General features: G+C 35.9%; 1 protein-coding gene across 2 annotated transcripts in view; it reads right to left on the bottom strand.

Moving 5' to 3' along the window:
• Positions 1-805: 805 nt before the first annotated feature.
• The window catches only part of TRPC3 (transient receptor potential cation channel subfamily C member 3), a 72,848-nt gene continuing 52,164 nt past the window's right edge, over positions 806-21,489 (bottom strand). For both annotated transcript variants that reach the window (XM_042933926.1, XM_042933927.1), the window contains 2 exons: positions 4,320-4,395; positions 806-1,648 (listed from right to left, as the gene is read on the bottom strand). In XM_042933926.1, coding sequence (XP_042789860.1) covers positions 1,506-1,648; positions 4,320-4,395 — 219 coding nt within the window. In that variant the 3' untranslated portion in view covers positions 806-1,505. The remainder of the gene's footprint in view (positions 1,649-4,319; positions 4,396-21,489) is intronic.

Genomic DNA, 21,489 nt, shown 5'->3' with positions numbered 1-21,489 from the left:
ATCCCCAAAAGTAGAAATTAAGAAATAATCTTTAAAGAGCTACCATTTAGTGGTCATTTTGTTTTCATGTCTAGAAAACAAAAAATGTGTGATATTAATGAGTTTTAGCATATAATGTATTTAATTGTTTTTTAGAACCTATGAAACTACCCTTAAGCTATGATAATTCGTATTCCTGTTTGACTTGACAAAAACAGAGTGAAGAGAATCCAGATAGGCATAACTCCATGAGACAAAACCTAGCTGATAAAAAAAAATACTTTGTTTTATGGTCTGTGAAGAGATGAGGGAAATTACTGGCCTGTACCCCCATTTTTATTAAGGGGATGCATGAGGTGTTGTGGATATTACCAGTATTTAACTCACTTATAAAATAAAAATCAAATACAGATTCATCACCACCTATTTTGTATAGAAAGTGTAATTGAAATGCTTTGATAAGAAAAAGGATGTCAATCATTGTAAGCAATGATGGCAAGAGATGCCTCGAAGGGAAACGAAACATACCTGGTGAGGCTTGGATATGTGTTTCCAGGTAGACAGCCATTGCTTTTTCCTGGTTCTTCCCATAGACATACCCTCTAAAACTCAGAATGAAGCTAATGGGCAAGATAGAAGTCAGTCATTGATATCTTATTTAGCATTAAAGCATCAGAGGCAGAAATTAGAAGGTTATAACAAAAGAGCAACCCTGCATATCCCCTAACTTTAAAAAACTCACCATCCCACTAAATAAATTCACGTTATTGAAAAACAACAAATGAAAATTTAAGACAGAAAGCAAAGAGTATATACTTTAGAAAAATCTTTAATGTGTTGTTTGGAACAATTCTATGAAACTTAAATATGTAATTATATTTTCTATTAACCCATTTCATTGTTAAATTCTTCATTCGGGGCTCAAAGGTTCTAGGATTATGAGTGATGCCAAAAATTCTAAGAAAATCTTACCAAGTCATAGCCAGTTATAAAATTTCATGTTTCTATTTTTTTTTAAAAATGTCTTCAGCATTTGGACAACGGAAGGAATGCTACATAGTGATGACCTTTTTATTTTTATTTGTATTTTGTTGGGCAGTTCAGTTGGGTTCAACATTTATTGAGCACCTACTATGTACCAGGCACTGTACTAGATGCTGGAGACACAAAGATGAATAAGACATGGTCCCTGTCCCCAAGGAGCTTACGGTCTCTTGGAGGCAAACAGGTAGTGCAAAGACATAGAGTTTATTCTAAAGTGGACGAAAATGTCAGTAATGTAATAATACTGGGCCTTTAAATACAATGGCATGTCATTGTTTATAATGTCAAGGCAGACAATCAAAATGAAGACCATTTTCATGTGATAAAACAGTAAAATCATTAAGACCTAACTTTTAAAGATTCACATGATAAAGGCAGTTAAAACTAAAAATTTACACCACAGTTTTTCAAGTATTTCATACTTAGAAATATTATTGCCCACATTTGTGCTATAGTCAAAGCCATTATTCCAGGTTACTGAATCATTCACATCTCAGCATGCTAGGATTCAGTTTCTCACTGAGTTTATGAATCAGAACGGCTAATTCCTCAGTTGCTTGGCTCTTGTCCTCTAAAAGTTCATAACGAAGGCTGGAGATATCTTGTTTGATTTCTTTTAATTCACCTATAGTATTTGTATTAAAAAAAAAAACATATCATGGGTAATTTGCTCTTTGGATTTAGAAAAGAACAAAGAATGAATTCATACAATATGAACACATTTGCTTCATAAAGTCCAAGGTACTTTTTTCAATTTTTTTCCTTCAAGATATTTAAGAAATATTAATCTTTAAAAATATACTTATGTTTGACAAAAGCTATAAAAATAGTCCAGCTATGTTTTCAGTAGTAGAACTCAGTTAAAGTGTTGTTCTGGGGCTCAATCACCTCTTAACACAGGGTGATTTTTCTGTTAACTGATCTGCACTCAGGGTATCTCCATCCTGTCTATAGAGGGTCCCTTTGGTTCCCTCAGACCCATAAGGGTTGAAACCTACGTGGATCATCCCCCTTTGCTGGGATGGAAGAGAACCCCAGCAAAATGCAACTTAATTAAAGCTTAGTCAATCTATTTAACAGGCAAATACTCATATGAAACAACTAAATTTTATGTCAAGTTTGAGGAGTTGGGAAGAACATAAAGTGATTATTAAGGAAGGCAGTGGTAATGAACTTGGAGCCAAGGAAGGGTTTGTAAGACACAGAGAACCAATGTATAAGGAAGTAACAAGCAACGGTGAAATTAAGTTTAGATGTGAAACCACTAGCAATGTGTACATACCTAAGAAACTCCATAGGAGACTTTTGGCTACTAAAACACAACTATACCCATAATTAAGCTTGGCAGTATTTTGATCATATGTAGACTGCAATTAAAAACTGGATTCTCTTGCAAATGATTATCATGTAGATAAGCCATTGACATCGAAAGGTGAACTTTGGGGCAGAAATTTATCTTGAATTTATAAGAAGTGATTCTTCAAATCATTAGTATTTCAACAGCTTTTTATAATAGAATCACATGTAAAACATACCTTTAATGATATTCCCTGCTACCTTTATCATGGTTTAAAGTATAATTTCTATGTTCTTACATATATGAAAGTCAGAACCTCTTTATCTTAAAGAATTCTATTTTTTAGGACTACACATAAAACATTTTCAGATTCATTTTGTTCAGACCAAAAAAAAAAAAAGTGCTTCTTCCTTTCCCATTTGGCAATATGATCTAATTTGAAATCACAAGGCCAGTCTTTGGTGAAATAAATAGATTTTCACTCCATTAAGTATTACATTTGGACTATAAACCCAGTGGATCCCCTTTTGCATGCCTACTGCCATATCCTCCTTCCTTGTTTTTGACTTATGGGGAAACTATACTTTTATTTTATTTTATTTTTTTGAGAGAGAGCGAGAGAGAGAGAAAGAACGAGAGAGAGCAGGGGAGGGACAGAAGAAGAGGATGAGAGAGAACCTTAAGCAGATCTCATTCCCAGCACAGAGCCCAAAGCAGGGCTCAATCTCACAACCATGGGACCATGATCGGAGCCAACATCAAGAGTTGGATGCTTAACCAGCTGAGCCACTCAGGTGCCCCAGAAGACTATACATTAAGTGTTACATGTAGTCTGCCAATACAGCAAACACAAATTACTCAGCCTCTTCAGACTTCAGTCCCTTCATTTATTAATGAAGCTGTTAAACTGTATGATAGTTTAATTAGAACTTTGTTCAAAACTCCAAATTCTCACTAACTCATTTTCCTCTTTGGTGCAAGGACTTGGAAGATGCTCCTTGGTTTTAATGCTTTCAGCCATCCAATTCCCCAGATCACTTTGTTTTTGTACCCCTTCCCACCAGGGAGGTTATTGCACAAATGATCAGATTTCCACTTTCTAGACTACAACCCCTTTCCAATCCTATCTCCCTGAGACAATTTCTAGGGCATCATGATTGGATTTTTGCTGATCCTCAATCACACATTCATAGACTTCTTTTCTACATACATGTATCATTGGACTGACTCAGATTTTCAAGGGATTCCTTGTGCTCATCAAGTAATGGCTTCAAAACCCATCACCAGTTTTATTTAGTTTAGCCCTTTCTCTCTTATCAGCACAGATAGAGATCATCTGGTGGCATCTCACTGGTGTAAGCTACAGTTTCCATTTTTAAGGCAACTTATTTCTCCAAGTTTGATTTTTTTTTTCTTCCAACTCTGGGCCTGTGCTTTGACCCACCTAGCCTTTGGTGAAACATTTTTATAATCCAGACAGATGCCCTGCCTAGGATATATGTGGAAAAATAGGCACCATTAAGGAAGGAGCCAAGAAGAAAAGTGAAAGGCAAAAGAGAAACACTAGATGAGAGCAAGATTTGTGTATAACAAAGCAAAGATTTTCCTGAAGAAATGTGGATTCTATTTGAGCCAAGCAGTCAATTATTTTATTGGAAAATGTTAATATTGGAAAAAGGTTAACACTCATGTGCACTCACTGAAAACAGAACTGAAACTACTGACTACCTTATATAATAGGGATTTAAAAGCTTCCAGAAAGATAGCAGGTTTTACGTTCTAAGAATCAGGGCATTCCGAGAAGAGATAAATGGTCTCTGAATGACATTTTAAATAACCATTCCTTTAAAAAGATAATTTTAGAAATTAACATAAGATTCTCCTGTCAATCTTGGAACTATTACCTGAGATTGGATTTTTAAAGTATCCTTCAATAACAAGTTTCCCAAGTTCATTAAGTTAGTTGCAAAAGGATGTTTCTCAAGTTGGAGATGCTTACCTTCATTAACTTCATCGTTTTCCTTGTCCACTTGTGCTTTCAGAACATATCGCTTTATAAGTCTTTTCATTATCTGCTGTTGATCAAAAAGAAATGATTATGTCACCAATGATACATATAAGTAACCCAGATCCTATTCTCCAAAGAGTCGCACATTACCTGTAAAGCAAACACAACTTAGGAGAGAGAGATTTTATATAACTATTTACAGAAGATTAACCCAGATTCCACAACTTAATGGCTTTTCACCTTCTACTGAGACTTACTGCATAATCCACAAACATTCTCCCATATCCCTAGGAATGGAAGATGCTATATAAAAAAAAGTTAAGTTGGAAGATTTCAATTCATGGTTTCTCTTTCAACTGATGATTTCTCTTTAAGATGTGCTGATACTATATTATCACCTATACTACCTTATTTTCTCACTGTCAAATATATGTTCGACAGAGAAAAATTGGAAAATACAGAAAAGAACAAAAGAAATAAACAAAAATCATCAATTGTTCTACTATCCAAAGATAATCATTGTTGTTATTTTGGTGTATGTCTCTTTAAATTCTGTATACATACTAATTACCACATATATATTTTATACTTTCTAAATACCATATATTCTGTTATATTGTGTGCTTTCCTTTCATAGCAATATGTATTTTGAGTATATTTCAATCTAAATAAATTCTCTTACAGGATAATTGTTTACCCATAATAAGAAAATAAAATTGGAGCCCTACTTCATACCATGTACACAAAAATTAATTCCAGATGCATCTTAAATGTGAAAGACAAAGCTTTTAAATCCTTTAAGATAAAGCATAAGAAAATATATTTATAAATTCAGTGTAGAGCTGGGTGTTTTTAAAACAAGATTTAAAAATTCCAAGTATAATAGAAGAGACTGATAAATTCAACTTTATTAAAATTAAAACTTCATTAAAAGTTCTGTTTATAAAGATACTATTAAAAAAGTAAAAAAGAAAGTCACAAGTTGAAAGAAAATATTGGCAATACCTATAACTGATAAAGAATTAAATTTGGATCTAAAATATGTGACTTTGAGTAATAACCCAATAGAAAAAAGAGCAAAGACAAACAGTCATTGCACAGAAATGGAAACAAGAATGGTCAGTAGGCCTATAAAACAATTTCAAATTCTTTTCTTGGGGAAATACAAATTACAATTAAAAGGAGACACAATTACACATCTGCACAGGGAAAAGATTAATACATCTCATAATGCCAAATGTTGGAAAGAATATGCATCAATGGGGACTTTTACACTTTACTGGCATGAGTATAGATAGACCACTTGGAAAAGCAATTTGGCATTATCTTTTAAAGCTGAATACTCACATACCCTTTCACCCAGAAAGTCCACTCTTTGATACAGAGCCTGGAAAAACTTTACACATGTGGACAAAGAGACATAAACAAAAATGTTTACAGCAATCTTGTCCAAAATAGCAAATAAAAGTCTGGAAACAGTCTAAACAAACATCAACAGGAGAATAGACAAATGGTGGTATGTTACACAATGTAACGTCATTGTGTCCACTAACGAAATTAAATAATGAAATTAGCCATAGCCACACACAGCAGTATGGATGAATCTTAGAAGCATAAATGTTGAATGAAAAATTCAATTTGCAGACTTCACAAAGTATGAAACTATTCTTAAAAAGCTCAAGAACAAGTATATCTATATAATGCTTGGTAGGAATATTTGCATTATGTACCAGGTCTATATTTGAAAAGAAAACAAAAGAAAGAGGCTGAGAAACCCAAACTTCAAGTTAGTGATTACCTCTTAGGTGGAGGCAAGGGGCGGGCCAGAGAGAAGCAATGAAGTAGAGGCCATGGACAGATAATGTTATCATTCTTAGGCAGGTGGTAGTTTCCATAGGTGTACATGTAATTTTAACTTATTATGTGTTATACACATTTTTGTGCATATATCAAATATCACATTAAAAAATAAAAGAGGGGGAAGGCCTGAACTGAAATGAAAATATAGTAGGAATAGAAAATCTGTCTTAATTTTTAGGAAGTGGAAATTATGAACCTAAGTGACCCATTAGATGCCAAGCTCAAGAAAAGGATAAATCTAGGAATATTCACAATGTCTGTCTCAAAGAACAACAGATCAAGAGAGAGCCTATGTTATTGAAAAGGAAAAATCCATTTTACCAATCACAGTAAAATATAAAACCTATTGAAATCTGTGAATGTAGACTTTAGGGCAGACTCACAGCCACGTGGATCTTGGCCTGGATTTGCTCATTCCTTCACCAAACATTTATTGAGAGCCAACTCTGTGCCAGGTACTGTACTAAATGCTAGGGATGCAATAGTGAACACAACTTCTACTAATAAAGTTTCAATGGAACAATTCACTATGATGGGTGAACATATCAGGGATCTAATTTAGTTTAGGGGACAACAGAGTTGATTCCTATGAAAAGAAAATACAAAGAAATGTGTATCAGTTAAAAGCAGCTTAAAAGGTGGTAATACAAATCAGCAGGAAAGAAGAGACTATTCAACAAATAGTATTGAGACAAGAACTATCCTTATGGGAAAATTAAAATTAGATCTCTACACCTCATACACCATAAACAAAAAAGTTTTTAAAGAGTCAAATAGACAAAAGATCTAAATGTAAAAAGCAAAATTTTGAAAAGAATAGGGAAACAGTTATTGAAAAAGCTAAAGGAAGGGCATCTGGGTGTCTCAGTTGGTTGAGTATCTGACTCTTGATTTCAGCTCAGGACATGATCTCATGGTTCATGGATTCAAGCCCCGTGTAGGGCTCTGCACTGACAGTGCGGTGCCTGCTTGGGATTCTCTCTATCCCTCTCTCTCTGCCCTTCCCCTCTTATGCTCTCTCTCTTGAAATAAGTAAATAAACTTAAAATAAAAAGGAAAAAGCTAAAAGAAAGGATGAGCTATAAGGAAAAGGTTAATAAATCTGACTATATTAAGACACTTAAAAACTTTTATGCAAGAAAATACCAGTGAAATGCAACCTTATGTCAAATGGTATTTTTCCGGTTGTCCTGGAATTGTTGATAAATCCCAAACTGATGAGAAGGGATACTAAGTACTCCATGGTCTAAGACCAAGCTGTCACTAGCAATTGGGACCAGCCACCTCCCATTAAGACTTACTGAGAATTGCTAGACCAGTACTTACCACCAACTTCCTTCTCACCCCACATAAGTAAGAGGACAGAGACATGGGAGGGATCATGGACTTCTGGAGAGGTTATTCTTTTTCCTGGGTGGAAGGGAGGTGGTACACCTCCACTTCCCAGAAGCTAAGGAGGAGGGTGGAAAGCCAAGGCAATCACTCATAAAGATTAGAGTTGCCTAAACAAAAGGCCTGGTATCTTGTTTCCAGTTAAATGTCTATTCTGGCAAACTTGCTGACCTGCTCCTGGCAATTAAGTCAGGGGGAAAAAAGAACTGAGATGAGAGAGGAACAGCCTTTGGGTCAACCTGTATTCTCATTATTTGGCAAAAGGATTAATTTCCACTATATTGGGTGGAAGGCAAAAAGACATCTCAGTGGGAAAGGATTCAATAAATGGGGCTGGGAAGATGCACTATCCTTTTGGAAAAGGTGAAAATTAGATGTGAACCTTAAATCAGAGTCAGATCTCTGCTTCAGGAGCTGTGCAAAAGGAAAGTAGTTTACATGGCCTTTTCAAACCCTCTAAACATGCCCCCAACCCAGTTAGAGAGAGGCAGCACATGGGTGTCTGCCACAGTCAGGATGTTAAAACTTGGTCAACATTAGAGCAGTAGTGACCGACAAGGAAGAAACCGCACCACAGTAAGCTCAAATGAAAAGATGCCTGCCCTCTGGCTTCTTCTTCCCATTCCACATAGCAGAGGATTAGCACCTTGATGAGCTAGCAGGGGGAGATATGTACAAAGTAGACGACAGCCTTTCTCCACTAGAGACATGGAAACGTTTAGCTTATGCTAAAAAAAATAAGGAGAAGAAGAGCTTTAGATTTGATTTGAAGATTTATACATCAAAATAAACTTAACTGCCTCTTTAATTACAAAAATGGGACTTTCTAATAACCAAGTCACTGGAATGTTCTGGAATCTTGACCAGAAGTTGTAAAGAGATCCTCCATTCAATGGAAAAGAAGAGTTCAAAATAGGACAGTTAGTGGAAAATTATTGAAAACAAAGTTATTTTATATGGGTTAAGACTACTTAATGAACCCATTACACAAAGTTAAAAGACAAACCAAAAAGTGAGATAAGTTGTTGGCAAAACACATCAACAAAGAATCAGTAAGGAGAATATTACAGAATTTTGACAAGTCAATAAGACAAATGGCAAAATAGAATTAGGCAAAGGAATTCAAATTCACAAAAAAGGAAATCTGAATGACCAACAAACATAGGAAAAGATGTTCAATCTCACTAGTACTCAGAGAAGAGTAAATTAATGAATAAATTCACACCTATGAGTTTAGCAAACACTTTTTCTCTTGAAAAAAATTCAAATCTAAAGAAAAGTTGAAAGTAAAATGAATTCACATATAACCTTCACCTAGATTCACTGATGTTAGAAATTTGCTACATTGCTTAATCTCACTCTCTGTATTATTATATTGCTAAAGCATTTAAAAATAATTCTGAGACATCATGTCCCTTTATCCCTAAATACTTCGATGAGTATTCCCAAAGAACAAGAATATTCTCTTATATAACCATGCTACAATGATCAAACTTCAAAAAAATTAACAAGGGAGCAAAAACCATTTAATACATAATCCAGACTTTGTTTCATTTTCCCAACTGAGGAACAACACTGTTTTTAGATGTTATGTATCTTTAGTCTTCTTTAATCTGGAATAGCTCCTTGGCCTTTGTTTTTCATGATGCTAACATTTTTGAAGATGTACAGGGCAGCTATTTTTAGTAGGCAAAATTTTGAAAATCTGTTAATATCAAGTCCTTCTGAGAACAATGAGAAACTCTCATACCCTGTTGCTGGAAATATAAACTGATAGAACTATTCTCAGGTATGTAATCCATAAAAAACACAAATGCATAAAAGGAGACATTTACTAAGATGTTCACTACAGCATTATTTATAATACTCAAAAATGGAAAATAAGCTAAATATTCATAAAATGGATTATACTGTAGCAGTGAGAATAGAAAACAAGATATACACATATTAACATAGATCATTCTCAAAAGCATAAAGTGGAAAAAAAGCAGAATATGTAGTATATTATTAATTTATGTATATTTCAAAAACACATAAAACCAGTCCATAAAGGTATGAGTGTACTCATTTAAGTAATAAATATATAGAAGAAAACATGGCAAGAACTCGCATGAACTTCAATATAGTGAAGATCGCTGGGGAGGGATAAAGGCTATTGTAATAGAGTAGGCAGGGGAATTTTGTCGTCTCAAAAAATCCTTACAAAAAAGGTCCAAAAAGAATATTGTAAAATGTTAACATTTATTAAATCAAGATGGTAGTGGCACAGATGTCTAACAGGATATTTGTGGTACCATTCTGTGTTAGAAATAGTTCATAATTAAAATTCAAAATCTAATAAAATCAAAACTACTAAAGGGGATTCTGGTTGGCTCAGCTGGTTGAGCATCCTACTATTGATTTCATCTCAGGCCATGATCTCATGCTTGTGGATTGAGCACTGCGGCAGGCTCCATGCTGGGCATGGAGTCTGCTTGGGATTCTCTCTCTCCCTCTTTCTCTGTCCCTCCCCTGTTCTATCAAAAAAACAAACAAACAAAACAAAAAACAAAAAACGAGAAACAAAAAACCAAAAACAACCAAAAAAAAAAAAACCCAACAACATACAACTACTAAAATATTCTTCTGGGTAGGTTTTTTGTTTGTGTTTTTTTTCTTTTAGAGAGAGAGAGGGCACAAGTGAGTGAGGGTGGAGAGAGAGTGGGAGAGAGAGAGAATCCCACAAGGGAAGACAGAGAGAGAGAAAGAGAGAGAGAGAGAGAGAGAGAGAGAGAAAGAGAGAGAGAGAGAGAGAGAGAGAGAGAGAGAGAGAGAGAGAGAGAGAGAGATAGGACTCGTGCTCACCTGAAGTGGGGCTCAAGCTAAACCGGTGGGGGACTCAGACTCATGAGCTATGAGATCATGACCTGAGCCGAAGTCAGATGTTTAACCGCCTGAGCCACCCAGGCATCCCCTAAGTAGAGGTGCCTATCAAATTGATGTGCCTCACCAGCCTGGGCATTCATTCCATCTTCAGCAGCAACAGCCCTTAATTATAATAAATAAACAAATATTTTTCACTTCTACAAAGCTGTAAAAACTTTAGTTAATATAAATAGAGAATAATTCAGAGCTTATAAGGGTCTTGTTTAGAACCATTCAGGAATGTGTTATTTAGAAATCTTACCTCCACAAAAAATAAGATTGCTTAAAGGGAGACAGAATGGGTTCAGAATTTTAAAAAATCTCTTAATGTGAACACATGTCTTTAATAGCTGAGTGAACTTAAGGTACTTAACAACCTCTCTAAGCTTCCAGTTACTCATATAAAATATAGGAGGGGGTAATAAAAACTTATAGGTTGTACAGATTAAACAATAAAATGCATCTAAAAGTAGAATTTCTGCTTAGAAAATATTAGTTCTTGCTAGTATTATTTATAAAGATAAAATTTGAAGACTAAAATATTGCTACCCACATTCTCTAGTATAATAACCTATAAAATATTTAACGTTATCCAAAACTATGCTTAGAAAAAGTCTATGACTTCAGCTCAGGCCATGATCTCATGGTTCCTGAGTTCAGGTCCTGCACTGGGCTCTGTGCTGACAGCTTGGAGCCTAGAGCCTGCTTCAGATTCTTTGTCTGCCTCCCCCACTTGTGTGTGCGCGCTCTCTCTCTCTCTCTCTCTCGCTCTCTCTCTCTCTCTCAAAAACAAACATTTAAAGAAAAGAAAAAAATCTATGAAAATTTATATTTACTTCCAGAAAGGAAGAGGAAAGTACAATATTTTAAAAATTAAAATGAGTTCAGCTTCCCTAGAAACACCATGTAGAAAGTTACTCAGATTACACTCCCCATTGAAGGGAAAATAAGTAGATATATTACTATATCTATTCTATATCTATATCTATATCTATATCTATATCTATATCTATAACTATTACTAGGGAAAATTGTGGTTATAGGCTTAAATTTTTCCCCTCCAAAATCTGGTGTGTTTAAAGCTTTCCATTTATCCCACAAAAAATATTCATTTTTTTAAAATTTGCATCTTAATATTAATAGCTTAAATATATTTATATCTACCACTGTACTAAGTTTGAGCTTCTCTATAAGGCAAGAAGACACCTGATGTTGGATTGAAATTAGTTTCTCCACACATGACACTACCTGGTAATAGTTCATCCTTTAGTTCATATTGGAAAGATAATTCATGAATTCCAAAATGATGTGGAGTTCAGACAAGGGACAAAGGTTAGCTATTTCTATTCTATTAGGTATCTTGTCCAGTGAACCCAAGGCAGTACTGTGTAGCAGTTAAAAAAGTGGGTTGCAAGGGCAAATTGCCTGGATTTGAGTTGCTAACTACATTATTTACAAGCTGTGGAACCTTGGTGACTTAGTCTGCATAATGGAAATGTTAGAATCTACATGGTAAAAGAGATAATACAGGTAAATTACATAGTAGGTGTTCAATTAGTATAACTATTATGCTCTCATTATCATGTATATTTCTATAAAGCAAATCTTGATTAACCAATGTTAATAATGCTTAATAATACTACAGGCAAGGATCATAAAACTCATATGTGGCAAGTAAAATTACCATTGTAAATATTACCTTTAAATTTTCAACTGATTCCTTAATCAAAGCCAGTACCCAAAACAAAATTGACCATTAACAAACTCATTATTTTTCCCTCTTGGTCAAGTTACTAACTAATGGAATAGAAGTCCACAGTCCACAAACCTCCAGGAATTATCCAAATTTCTTGGTATGATCCTATGAATTACTCCTTAAGGTAGACATTGTGACTTTTGTAGAGTAGATCACAGATTTTCTCTATCCAGAGTGTTGAAAGCCTAGATGGTAGTTACCTTAAAAATTACCTCTTGCAAACAAATCTGAGTTCATTTTTTAAACCTTCATTAAGACTGGGAGAAGGACTGAAATGTGGGTAGTTGGATATATGGGTATGTCCCTCACTCCCAAAAGGCATCAAACCTTTTCTTTTCAGTTGCTTATTTTTCACTAATTCAAATTCAACTAACACTTGTGAAGAACTCCTTCAGATACTTTTACATTCATTTTCTCATTTAATCCTACAGAGAAGCCAAATTTGACTGTCCATGAGTATTCCATAATATGAATATTAGAAATCTATAAAGTATGACTGTAAGGTAAGACTAGTATGAACAAATATAAAGAACTCAGAAGTAGAGAGTAGAATTTGAGAGAGGAAAGGGACCTTGGAAGTCATGTGTTTTTCATATTTTCATACCACTCATTGTGAGACATCCTGATCCATCACCATTGCACAGCCTCTGAATAAACATCTGTGATTCAGAGCCTGTTACTCTTTCCAGACAGCTGGTTTAATCTATTTTTAGACAACTGTAGCAGTTAAAAAACAATTCTGTTGTATTGCATCAAATCTGCTTCATTATACCTTCTAACCACTGGTCAAAGTTCTGTTCTTTAGAGAAATAGAGACTAGAATTGCTTCTACTTGATGGGTTTTTAAATATTCCCCTTCTATGGGTTTCCCAAGGTTCTCATACCATTTTATTTACATTTCACCTATGCCACATTTCACAGGGTTGTGTGAATGTTCATCTATTTTTCTTTCCTTCCCACCTCAATCTTGAAATTTCACTCCAGGGGAGAGATCCTTGAAGGCATGGACTGTATCTTTGTATCCTTGTTACCAGGGACCATGCATAATAGTGGGAGTCCGTAATGTGCCATCAACCTCATTATGAATGAAGCTTAATGTGAATGTCTCATATTGCCTCCTTTAGAGAAAAATGCCATGTGCCTCCAGTAAAACCAAGCCACCTATGGTAGCCTTAGTGGTTCGGACTAGGGACCATCATGTGGGCCAAAGACAGTATAACACTACGTTGGCGAAAGGAGTTCCCAAGCTGAAGAAGGTAGTTAAAGCAGAGCTGCTACAAGAGACACCAGAGAGAATAGGACCCAAGAACCTACAATCTTGTGTCTGTGGAGTCTTAGAAAAAATTCCCATTTCTTAAAGTCACTTTAGCATATCCATGTACCTTTAACTTGAACTTTTCATGAGCAGAATTCAATCATAGCTATCCCTCCAAGTCCTTATGTTCTCCAGAAAAAATCATCTCTAGTTTTGTAACATAACAAAAAAATATTTACACACATAACAAAAATGACCTCAGCACACTATTAATAATTAATGTTAATATAAATAACACTGTAATTGATCAAAGTATTTTTGAAACTCTTCCTCTGTTATACTTTGAGGCAAACTTGAGTCTCTCTACTTTTGAAGTAATTTTTTTGGAGAGGAAACACTCATTTGGATGTAAAACACGTAAGGTGCAGCTGGAGACAGCCATGTTTTTTTGAAGATGGATATGACTATTTTTGAAAAAAAAGTAGTCATATGGCACTGAGTCTTATTAAGAATTATCTGAGTTTAATAATGAAAATGAAGCAATTTTTGTGTCTTATAAACTTATTATAAAAGTAATTCTTTAGTGATATTCCAAAAATGTTCTGAATTGTGGTAGCACCATTAGAATTAGAGTATCCCAAAAGGTCACCACTTTGAAGAAAATAATCCCCATTTAGCAGATTAAGATCTGGGATTTCTTTAAGTAAGTCATATATTATAATTACACTGCATGAAACAAGAATTCATTAAACTAAAACCAATTGTTATCACTCATGGAATCCATAGTAAAGAGATTTTATCTAAATATAATCAAGGCATTTATATGAAATTTGATTCATCTGTGAAGTTTGATAGCTGATTTAAACCTTTTTTCTCAGAGTTTATTTTTATACTATCAATTTTGGAGCACCACAGAGTATCATGCTACAGACAGGGAATTCTTCTCCTTATAAAATACGAAATGTACAGCATTCTGGAGCCTCTAGGCAGCGTAGCAAAGATCACCTCGTATAGAAGCAGAACAGTTTTCAGACACAAGAAGATTGAATTTGACAATAAATTTGGGAATTTCCCCCACTTCTTCTAAATCATTCAAAAGCAACAAGGAGAATAAGAAACAGAAACACAAACTCCTGTGATGCATCCATACTCTTCTTTAGAAATGTCATATGAAAAATCAAATGAGGGTGTGAGGAAATGCCAAAGACAGACATTCATGGCTGAGAACTTCCCTTGACCTTTTGACACAAAATCTAGAGAAGTTTGGAATAGAAGAGTGAAGGAGAAATTATAAAGGAAATCCATATTTGCTAGATGTATTTCGTGAGGTGGAGAGGGAGAGTCTGCCTTGCAACTGACTAGTCTTGTATTGCTATTTTCTGTTAGGGAAACATAAAGAAAAAATGAACTCACAAATACAATCCTGTGCCCATAGGAAAATTCTATTAGCTGCGAAGGAGGATCTGGAATTCTCTAACACCACTCCAACCTCCTGAAAGCTGCTGATCCAAGAACTTACTTCGTTTAAAGCTGAGTAATGGATTGGGAGTTAAGATGACAGATACTAGGAGGACTCTATGCTAGCCTCATCCCTTGAACACAGCTAGATAATATATATCCAATTATTCGAACACCTAGGAAATCAATCTGAGGACTGAGAGGACAAACTCACAACTAGAAGGAGAAAAGAGGCCACATCGTGGAAGGTGGGAGGTGCAGAGACATGATTGGGGTAGAAAAGAATTGCTGGTGCTGTGGAGGGGAGGGAACCTGGATCAGGGAGACAGGAGAGAAAGAGAGAAAAAGAACAGGACACAGGGCACTGCACAAGAAAAAATACTTCCCCAAAACCATTGGGGAAATGGGAACAGGGAAAATGAGAAGAGCTGATTATCGCAAGTTTTTACAAAGAGTGGAGCTCAAAGTCTGAAGTTTCAGAAATCTGCACCATAGCTGGGTGGAGCCTGGTGGACATAGAGGGGCTCCTGTGCAGGAGAGAAGAGGACCGAGAGTGGACAGCATGGTCTGAGGATCTCCTGCATCACACTGGAAGAGACAGTTCCCCTTCTTGGAATGCATTTGGGAGAGGTGGCACTGCCTCTCAGAGGACAAAAGAGCGGTCAGGCACCAGTGAGCTGCCCCGTTCACTAGCATACAAGCAAAGACTCCTGCTGAGGACAGCTAACATGGACACCAGCTTTTTGCTGCACTTTACCATAAACTCCAAGCCCCTGTGCCTTTGTGTAACAGCACTTTGGGGACAAACTGTCGCCAGCCCCAGTGTGGCAAGACCCTCCTCGAGAGGATCAGCGGCATTTGGTCCCCAAAATTTGCAGTTTTGAAACCCAGCCAGTTGAGATAAAATACAGGAGTGGGAAGATGGCTCAGACACAGACAGGGTGAAGGCAAGGGATCTGAGGGATGCCTGGTACACACAAAAGGAAATTGTTCACTCTTCTGTGAGGGTTTCCTGAGAAGTGGCAGGCACAAACTCCCCTCTCTGGTGTCAAGAGAGCAGGTTGGTGCCATTTTTCTCCCCCGCATCAGCCCAGACAGGCTACAGTGATCAGCACAGCACCCACAGTGGAGGTTTCAGCTGCTTACACCAATGCCCTCCCTCCTGCACTCTGTAGGTTCTTTTTTTTTTACTAGAGCAAGTGTCCCTGAGATTCAGAGCAGTAGGGAGCCCCTCCCCCAGAAGATGAGCACAAATCTCCCGCGTGCACCAAGTCTACTGACCATACAGTGCTGCAATTTCAGCCCTAGGGCAAAGAGGATCTAGCCTCTTTTAACAAGAAGTAAAACACACCTAGTTAAAATGCACAACACAGTAGACAAGGTCCAAACAAGTCCCCACTAAAGGCAAGGACAAACTCTACAGAGGACTGACCTGAGGGAAACAGCAGCCAAAACACAATAGCAGCATGCACACAGAATATAACAGAAATACTTCCTGAAGCACCAGGCCCTAGACAGTATATGACCTCTTCTTAATACAGCCATTACTTTCAGGAGTAGGAAACATAACAGGCTTTCCTAACACACAGAAGACAGAGACCTAGAAAAAATGCCAAGACAGAGGAGTTCATCCCAAAAGAAAGAACAAGAAGAGATCACAGCCAGGGATCTATTCCTGTACCCGAATTTAAAACAACAATCATAAAGATACTAGGTTGGCTTGAAAAAAGCATAGAAGACACCAAGGAGTCCCTTACCACAGAAATCAAAGACTTAAAACTTATCAGGCTGAAATTAAAAATGCTAACCGAGATGCAAAACTGACGAGATATGATGACCACAAGGATGGAAGAATCAGAGGAACAAATAGGTTATAAAGAAGATAAAATTATGGAAAATAATGACGCTGATAAGAAGGAAAAAATATTAGATTACAAATGTAGACTTAGGAAATTCATCAATTCCGTAAAGTTTAGTAACATCCATATCATAGGAGTCCCAGAAAAAGAGAGGGAAAAAGGAGAAGGTTTATTTGTGCAAATTAAACCTGAAAACTTCCCTAATCTGGGGAAGCAAATGGACATCCAAATCCAGGAGGCACAGAGAACTCCCATCAAAATCAACAAAAGCAGGCCAATACCAAGACACATCATAGTAAAATGTGCCAAATAGATAAGGAAAGAATCTTGAAAGCAGAGAGGGAAAAGAAATCCCTAGCCTAGAAGGGATGACAAATAAGGTTAGCAGAAGATCTCTTCACAAAAACTTGGTAGGCCAGAAAGGAGTGGCATGATATATTCAATGTGCTGAATGGGGAAATATACAGCCAAGAATACTTTATCCAGCAAGGTTGTCATTCAGAATAGGGAGATCAAGAGTTTCCCAGAAAAACAATAACAAAAGAAGTTAGTGACCACTAAACCAACCCTGCAAGAAATATTAAAGGGGGACTCTTTGAGTGGGAAAGAAAGGCCAAAACAACAAAGACTAGAAAGGAACAAGAAAATCTCCAGAAACACCAACTTTACAGGTAATACAGTGGCACTAAATTCATATCTATCAATAATCATTCTGAATGTAAATGGACTAAATGCTCCAATCAAGAGACACAAGTTATTAGAATGATTAAAAGAAAAAAATCCAAGACCCATCTATATGCCACCTACAAGAGACTTATTTCAGACCTAAAGATACCTGCAGATTGAAAGTGAGGGGATAGAGAAACATTTATCATGCTAATGGATGTCAAACAAAAGCTGGAATAGCCATACTTATTTCAGACAGGCTAGATTTTAGACCAAAGACTGTAACACGAGATGAAGAAGGGCCCTAGGTCTAAATAAAGGGGTCCATCCAACAAGAAGATCTAACAATTATAAATATTTACGCCCTCAACTTGAAAGCACCCAAATATATAAATAATCATAAACATAAAGAAACTCATTAATAACAATACAATAACAGCAGGGGACTTAACACCCCACTTACAACAATGGACAGATCATCTTAAGTAGAAAATCAACAAGGAAACAATGGCTTTGAATGACACACTGGACTGGATGGACTTAGCAGATATATTCAGACATTTCATCCTAAAGCACAGAACACACATTCAAGTGTACATGGGACATTCTCCAGAAAAGATCACGTACTGGGTCACAAATCAGCCCTCAACAAGTGCAAAAAGACCGAGATCCTACCATGCATGATCTTCAGACACAACACTATGAAACTTGAAGTCAACCACAAGAAAAAATTGGGGAAGACCACAAATACCTGGAGGTTAAAGAACATCCTACTAAAGAATGAATGGGTTAATCAGGAAATTAAAGAAGAAATAAAGAAATACATGGAAGCAAATGAAAATGAAAACACGATAGTTCAAACCTTTGGGATGTAGCAAAGGCAGTCATAAGAGGGAAGTGCATAGCAGTACAGGGCTACATCAAGAAGCAAGAAAAGTCTCAAATACACAATGAAACCTTACATCTAAAGGAACAAGAAAAGAAACAGCAAATAAAGCCTAAAGTCAGAAGAAAGGAAATTATAAAAATGAGAGCAGAAAAAAATGATATAAAAACAATAACAACAACACCCAGTAAAACAGGAGGTGGTTCTTTGAAAGCATTAACAGAATCAATAAACCCTTAGCCAGACCTATCAAAATGAAGAGAAAGGACCCAAATAAATAAAATCACGAATGAAAGAGGCGTGATCACAACCAATACCACAAAAATACAATTATAAAAGAATATTATGAACAATTATATGCCAATAAATTGGGCAATCTGGAAGAAATGGATAAATTCCTATAAACATATAAACTACCAAAACTGAAACAGGAAGAAATAGAAAATTTGAACAAATCCATAACCAATAAAGAAATTGAATCAGTAATCAAAAATCTTCCAAAAAACAAAATACCAGGACCAGATGGTTTCCCAGGGGAATTCTACCAAACATTTAAAGAGGAATTAATATATTTTCTTCTCAAACTGTTCCAAAAAGTAGAAATGGAAGGAAAACTTCCAAACTCATTCTACGAGGTCAGCATTACCTTGATTTTAAAGCCAAAGACCCCACTAAAAGGGGAACTACAGGCCAATATCCCTGATGAATATGAATGCAAAAATTCTCAACAAGATCCTAGCAAATTAAATCCAAGAGTACATTAAAAGAATTATTTACCATGATCAAGTGGGATTTATTCCTGGGCTGCAAGGGTGGTTCAATAATCGCAAATCAATCAACATGATACACCACATTAATAAAAGAAAGGATAAGAACCATATGATCTTAATAGATGCAGAAAAAGCATTAATAAAAACCCCAATAAAGTAGGGATAGAGGGAACACACCTCAACATCATAAAGGCCACCTACCAAAGACCCATAGCCAATATCATCCTCAATGGGGAAAAACTGAGAGCTTTTCCTCTAAGGTCAGGAACAAGAGAGGGATGTCCACTCTCACCATTATTATTTAACATAGTACTGGAAGTCCTAGCTTCAGCAACCAGAAAAAAAAAAGCAATAAAAATAATCCAAATTGGCAAGGAAGAAAGGCAAACTTTCACTCTTCACAGATGTCATGATATTCTATGTAGGACTCCACCAAAAAATTGCTAGAACTGATACATGAAATCAGTAACATCACAGAATATAAAATCAATGTACAGAAATCTGTTGCATTTCTATACACCAAAAATGAAGCAGGAGAAAGAGAAATCAATGAATCTGTCCCATTCACAATTGCACCAAAACCCATAAGATACCTACAAATAAATCTAACCAAAGAGGTAAAAGATCTGTACTCAGAAAAGTATAGAATACTTAGGAAAGAAATTGAAGATGATAAAAAGACAGAAAAACATTCTAAGCTCACGGATTGAAAGAACAATGTTCAAATGTCTATACTACCCACAGCAATCTACACACTTTATACAATTCCTATCAAAATACCACCAGCATTCTTCACAGTGCTAGAACAAACAATCCTAAAATTTGTATGGAACCACGAAAAACCCCAAAAGCTAAAGTAATCCTGGGAAAGAAAAGCAAAGCTGGTGGCATCACAATTCCAGACTTTGAGCTCTATTATAAACTTGTAGTCATCTAGACAGTATGGAACTGGCACAAAAACAGACACACAGACCAACGGAATAGAATAGAAAACCCAGAAATGGATTCATCAACTATATGGTCAACTAATCTTTAACAAAGCAGGAATGAATACCCAATGAGCCAATCATGTCTTTAAAATAAGAGCACCAAAGGCTGAGGAAAATATTGTGAGTCAAAAAAGGAAATGATATATAAGCTTGAAAGTCTTAAAAAGAGGAAGAAGAGAATTGTCACAGAAATGAAAGGTAAATTTGAAATAGCACATATGAAGACAAAGAACAATACAGTATGAGAGAAAAGGAGCCAAAGGAGAAATGGATAAAAAATTCAACTGGAATAGAGTAAAAGTGGTTGCTACAGAGGACAGGCAAAGAAGATTCAGCAGGCATCTAATTGGATTCTTTAAAGAAGAGACCCAAATAAAGGAACAGAAAAAAATATTTCAAGATATGATATAAGGATATTATTCAGAAATAAAAGAAGACTGGAATGTATAGATTGAAGAGCCATACTTTGTGCAGGAAAAAATACATACAGATTCACCTTCAGAAAAACCAACAGCAAGTTATTGGACTTAGAAAATGAATGAAGAAAATGTGGGCATCCAAATCAAAATCTCAGGTCAATAGAATAAGAAAAACAATCCGGCCTCAAACTTTTCCACATCAGCATTTTATTCTAGGAGCAGTGGAGCAATGTTTACAAATACATTAAGAAAATAAAGTCATATCTAAGAATTTTATAGCAAGTCAATATAAATATATAGAAAATAGAAAACAGTTTAGAATATAAAATAACTAAAACATAGTTCCCATGAACTCTTTCTGAAGAAACTAAAGACAAACTTTAGTCCACAAAGGAAAATGATGGCAAAAAGATCCGTGGCATGTGCCAACTCTGTGGGACTAAAATGAAAACAAATGTGGGTTAAAATCCTGACCAGAACTTTGGCATAAGGATTACTCTGAAGTCGATTAAGAAGCAGAAAACACAGAAAGAGCTCACTCCCCCTCTCCTATCTGCCTAAAAGCAAGACATAAATTTCCCTTTGTGAAGGTCTTCCCTCTCCTTGTTCCAAACCAGAAGGAATTAAAACAACCATCATCACTGGAGACAGAAAGTTGGCACAGGGTCTGCACAGGAAAACCTTAATAAAGCAACCCTAATCTTCCATTGGTTTTCTTGTATACTTACCTTCCCACAATTTAGTACCCTTTAGAGCCCAAACCTGTTTCCTTTGTCTTGTCGCTTCTACCCAAATTTACCCTTTGTTAAGATGGTATGTAAGCTCCCAATTCTAACTACCCCCTTGCGTTACTCATCAGGGAGTTCTCCTGTGTGTATGCATTTTGCTTTTTATAAATACACATGTGTTTTTTTCCCCTCATATTAATCTGTCTTTTGTCAGTTTAA

Source organism: Panthera leo, chromosome B1, assembly GCF_018350215.1.
Source record: "Panthera leo isolate Ple1 chromosome B1, P.leo_Ple1_pat1.1, whole genome shotgun sequence".
NCBI classification, from domain to species: domain Eukaryota; kingdom Metazoa; phylum Chordata; class Mammalia; order Carnivora; family Felidae; genus Panthera; species Panthera leo.
Note: the sequence above shows the minus strand (reverse complement) of the source record. Positions and strands in the feature narration are given on the sequence as shown.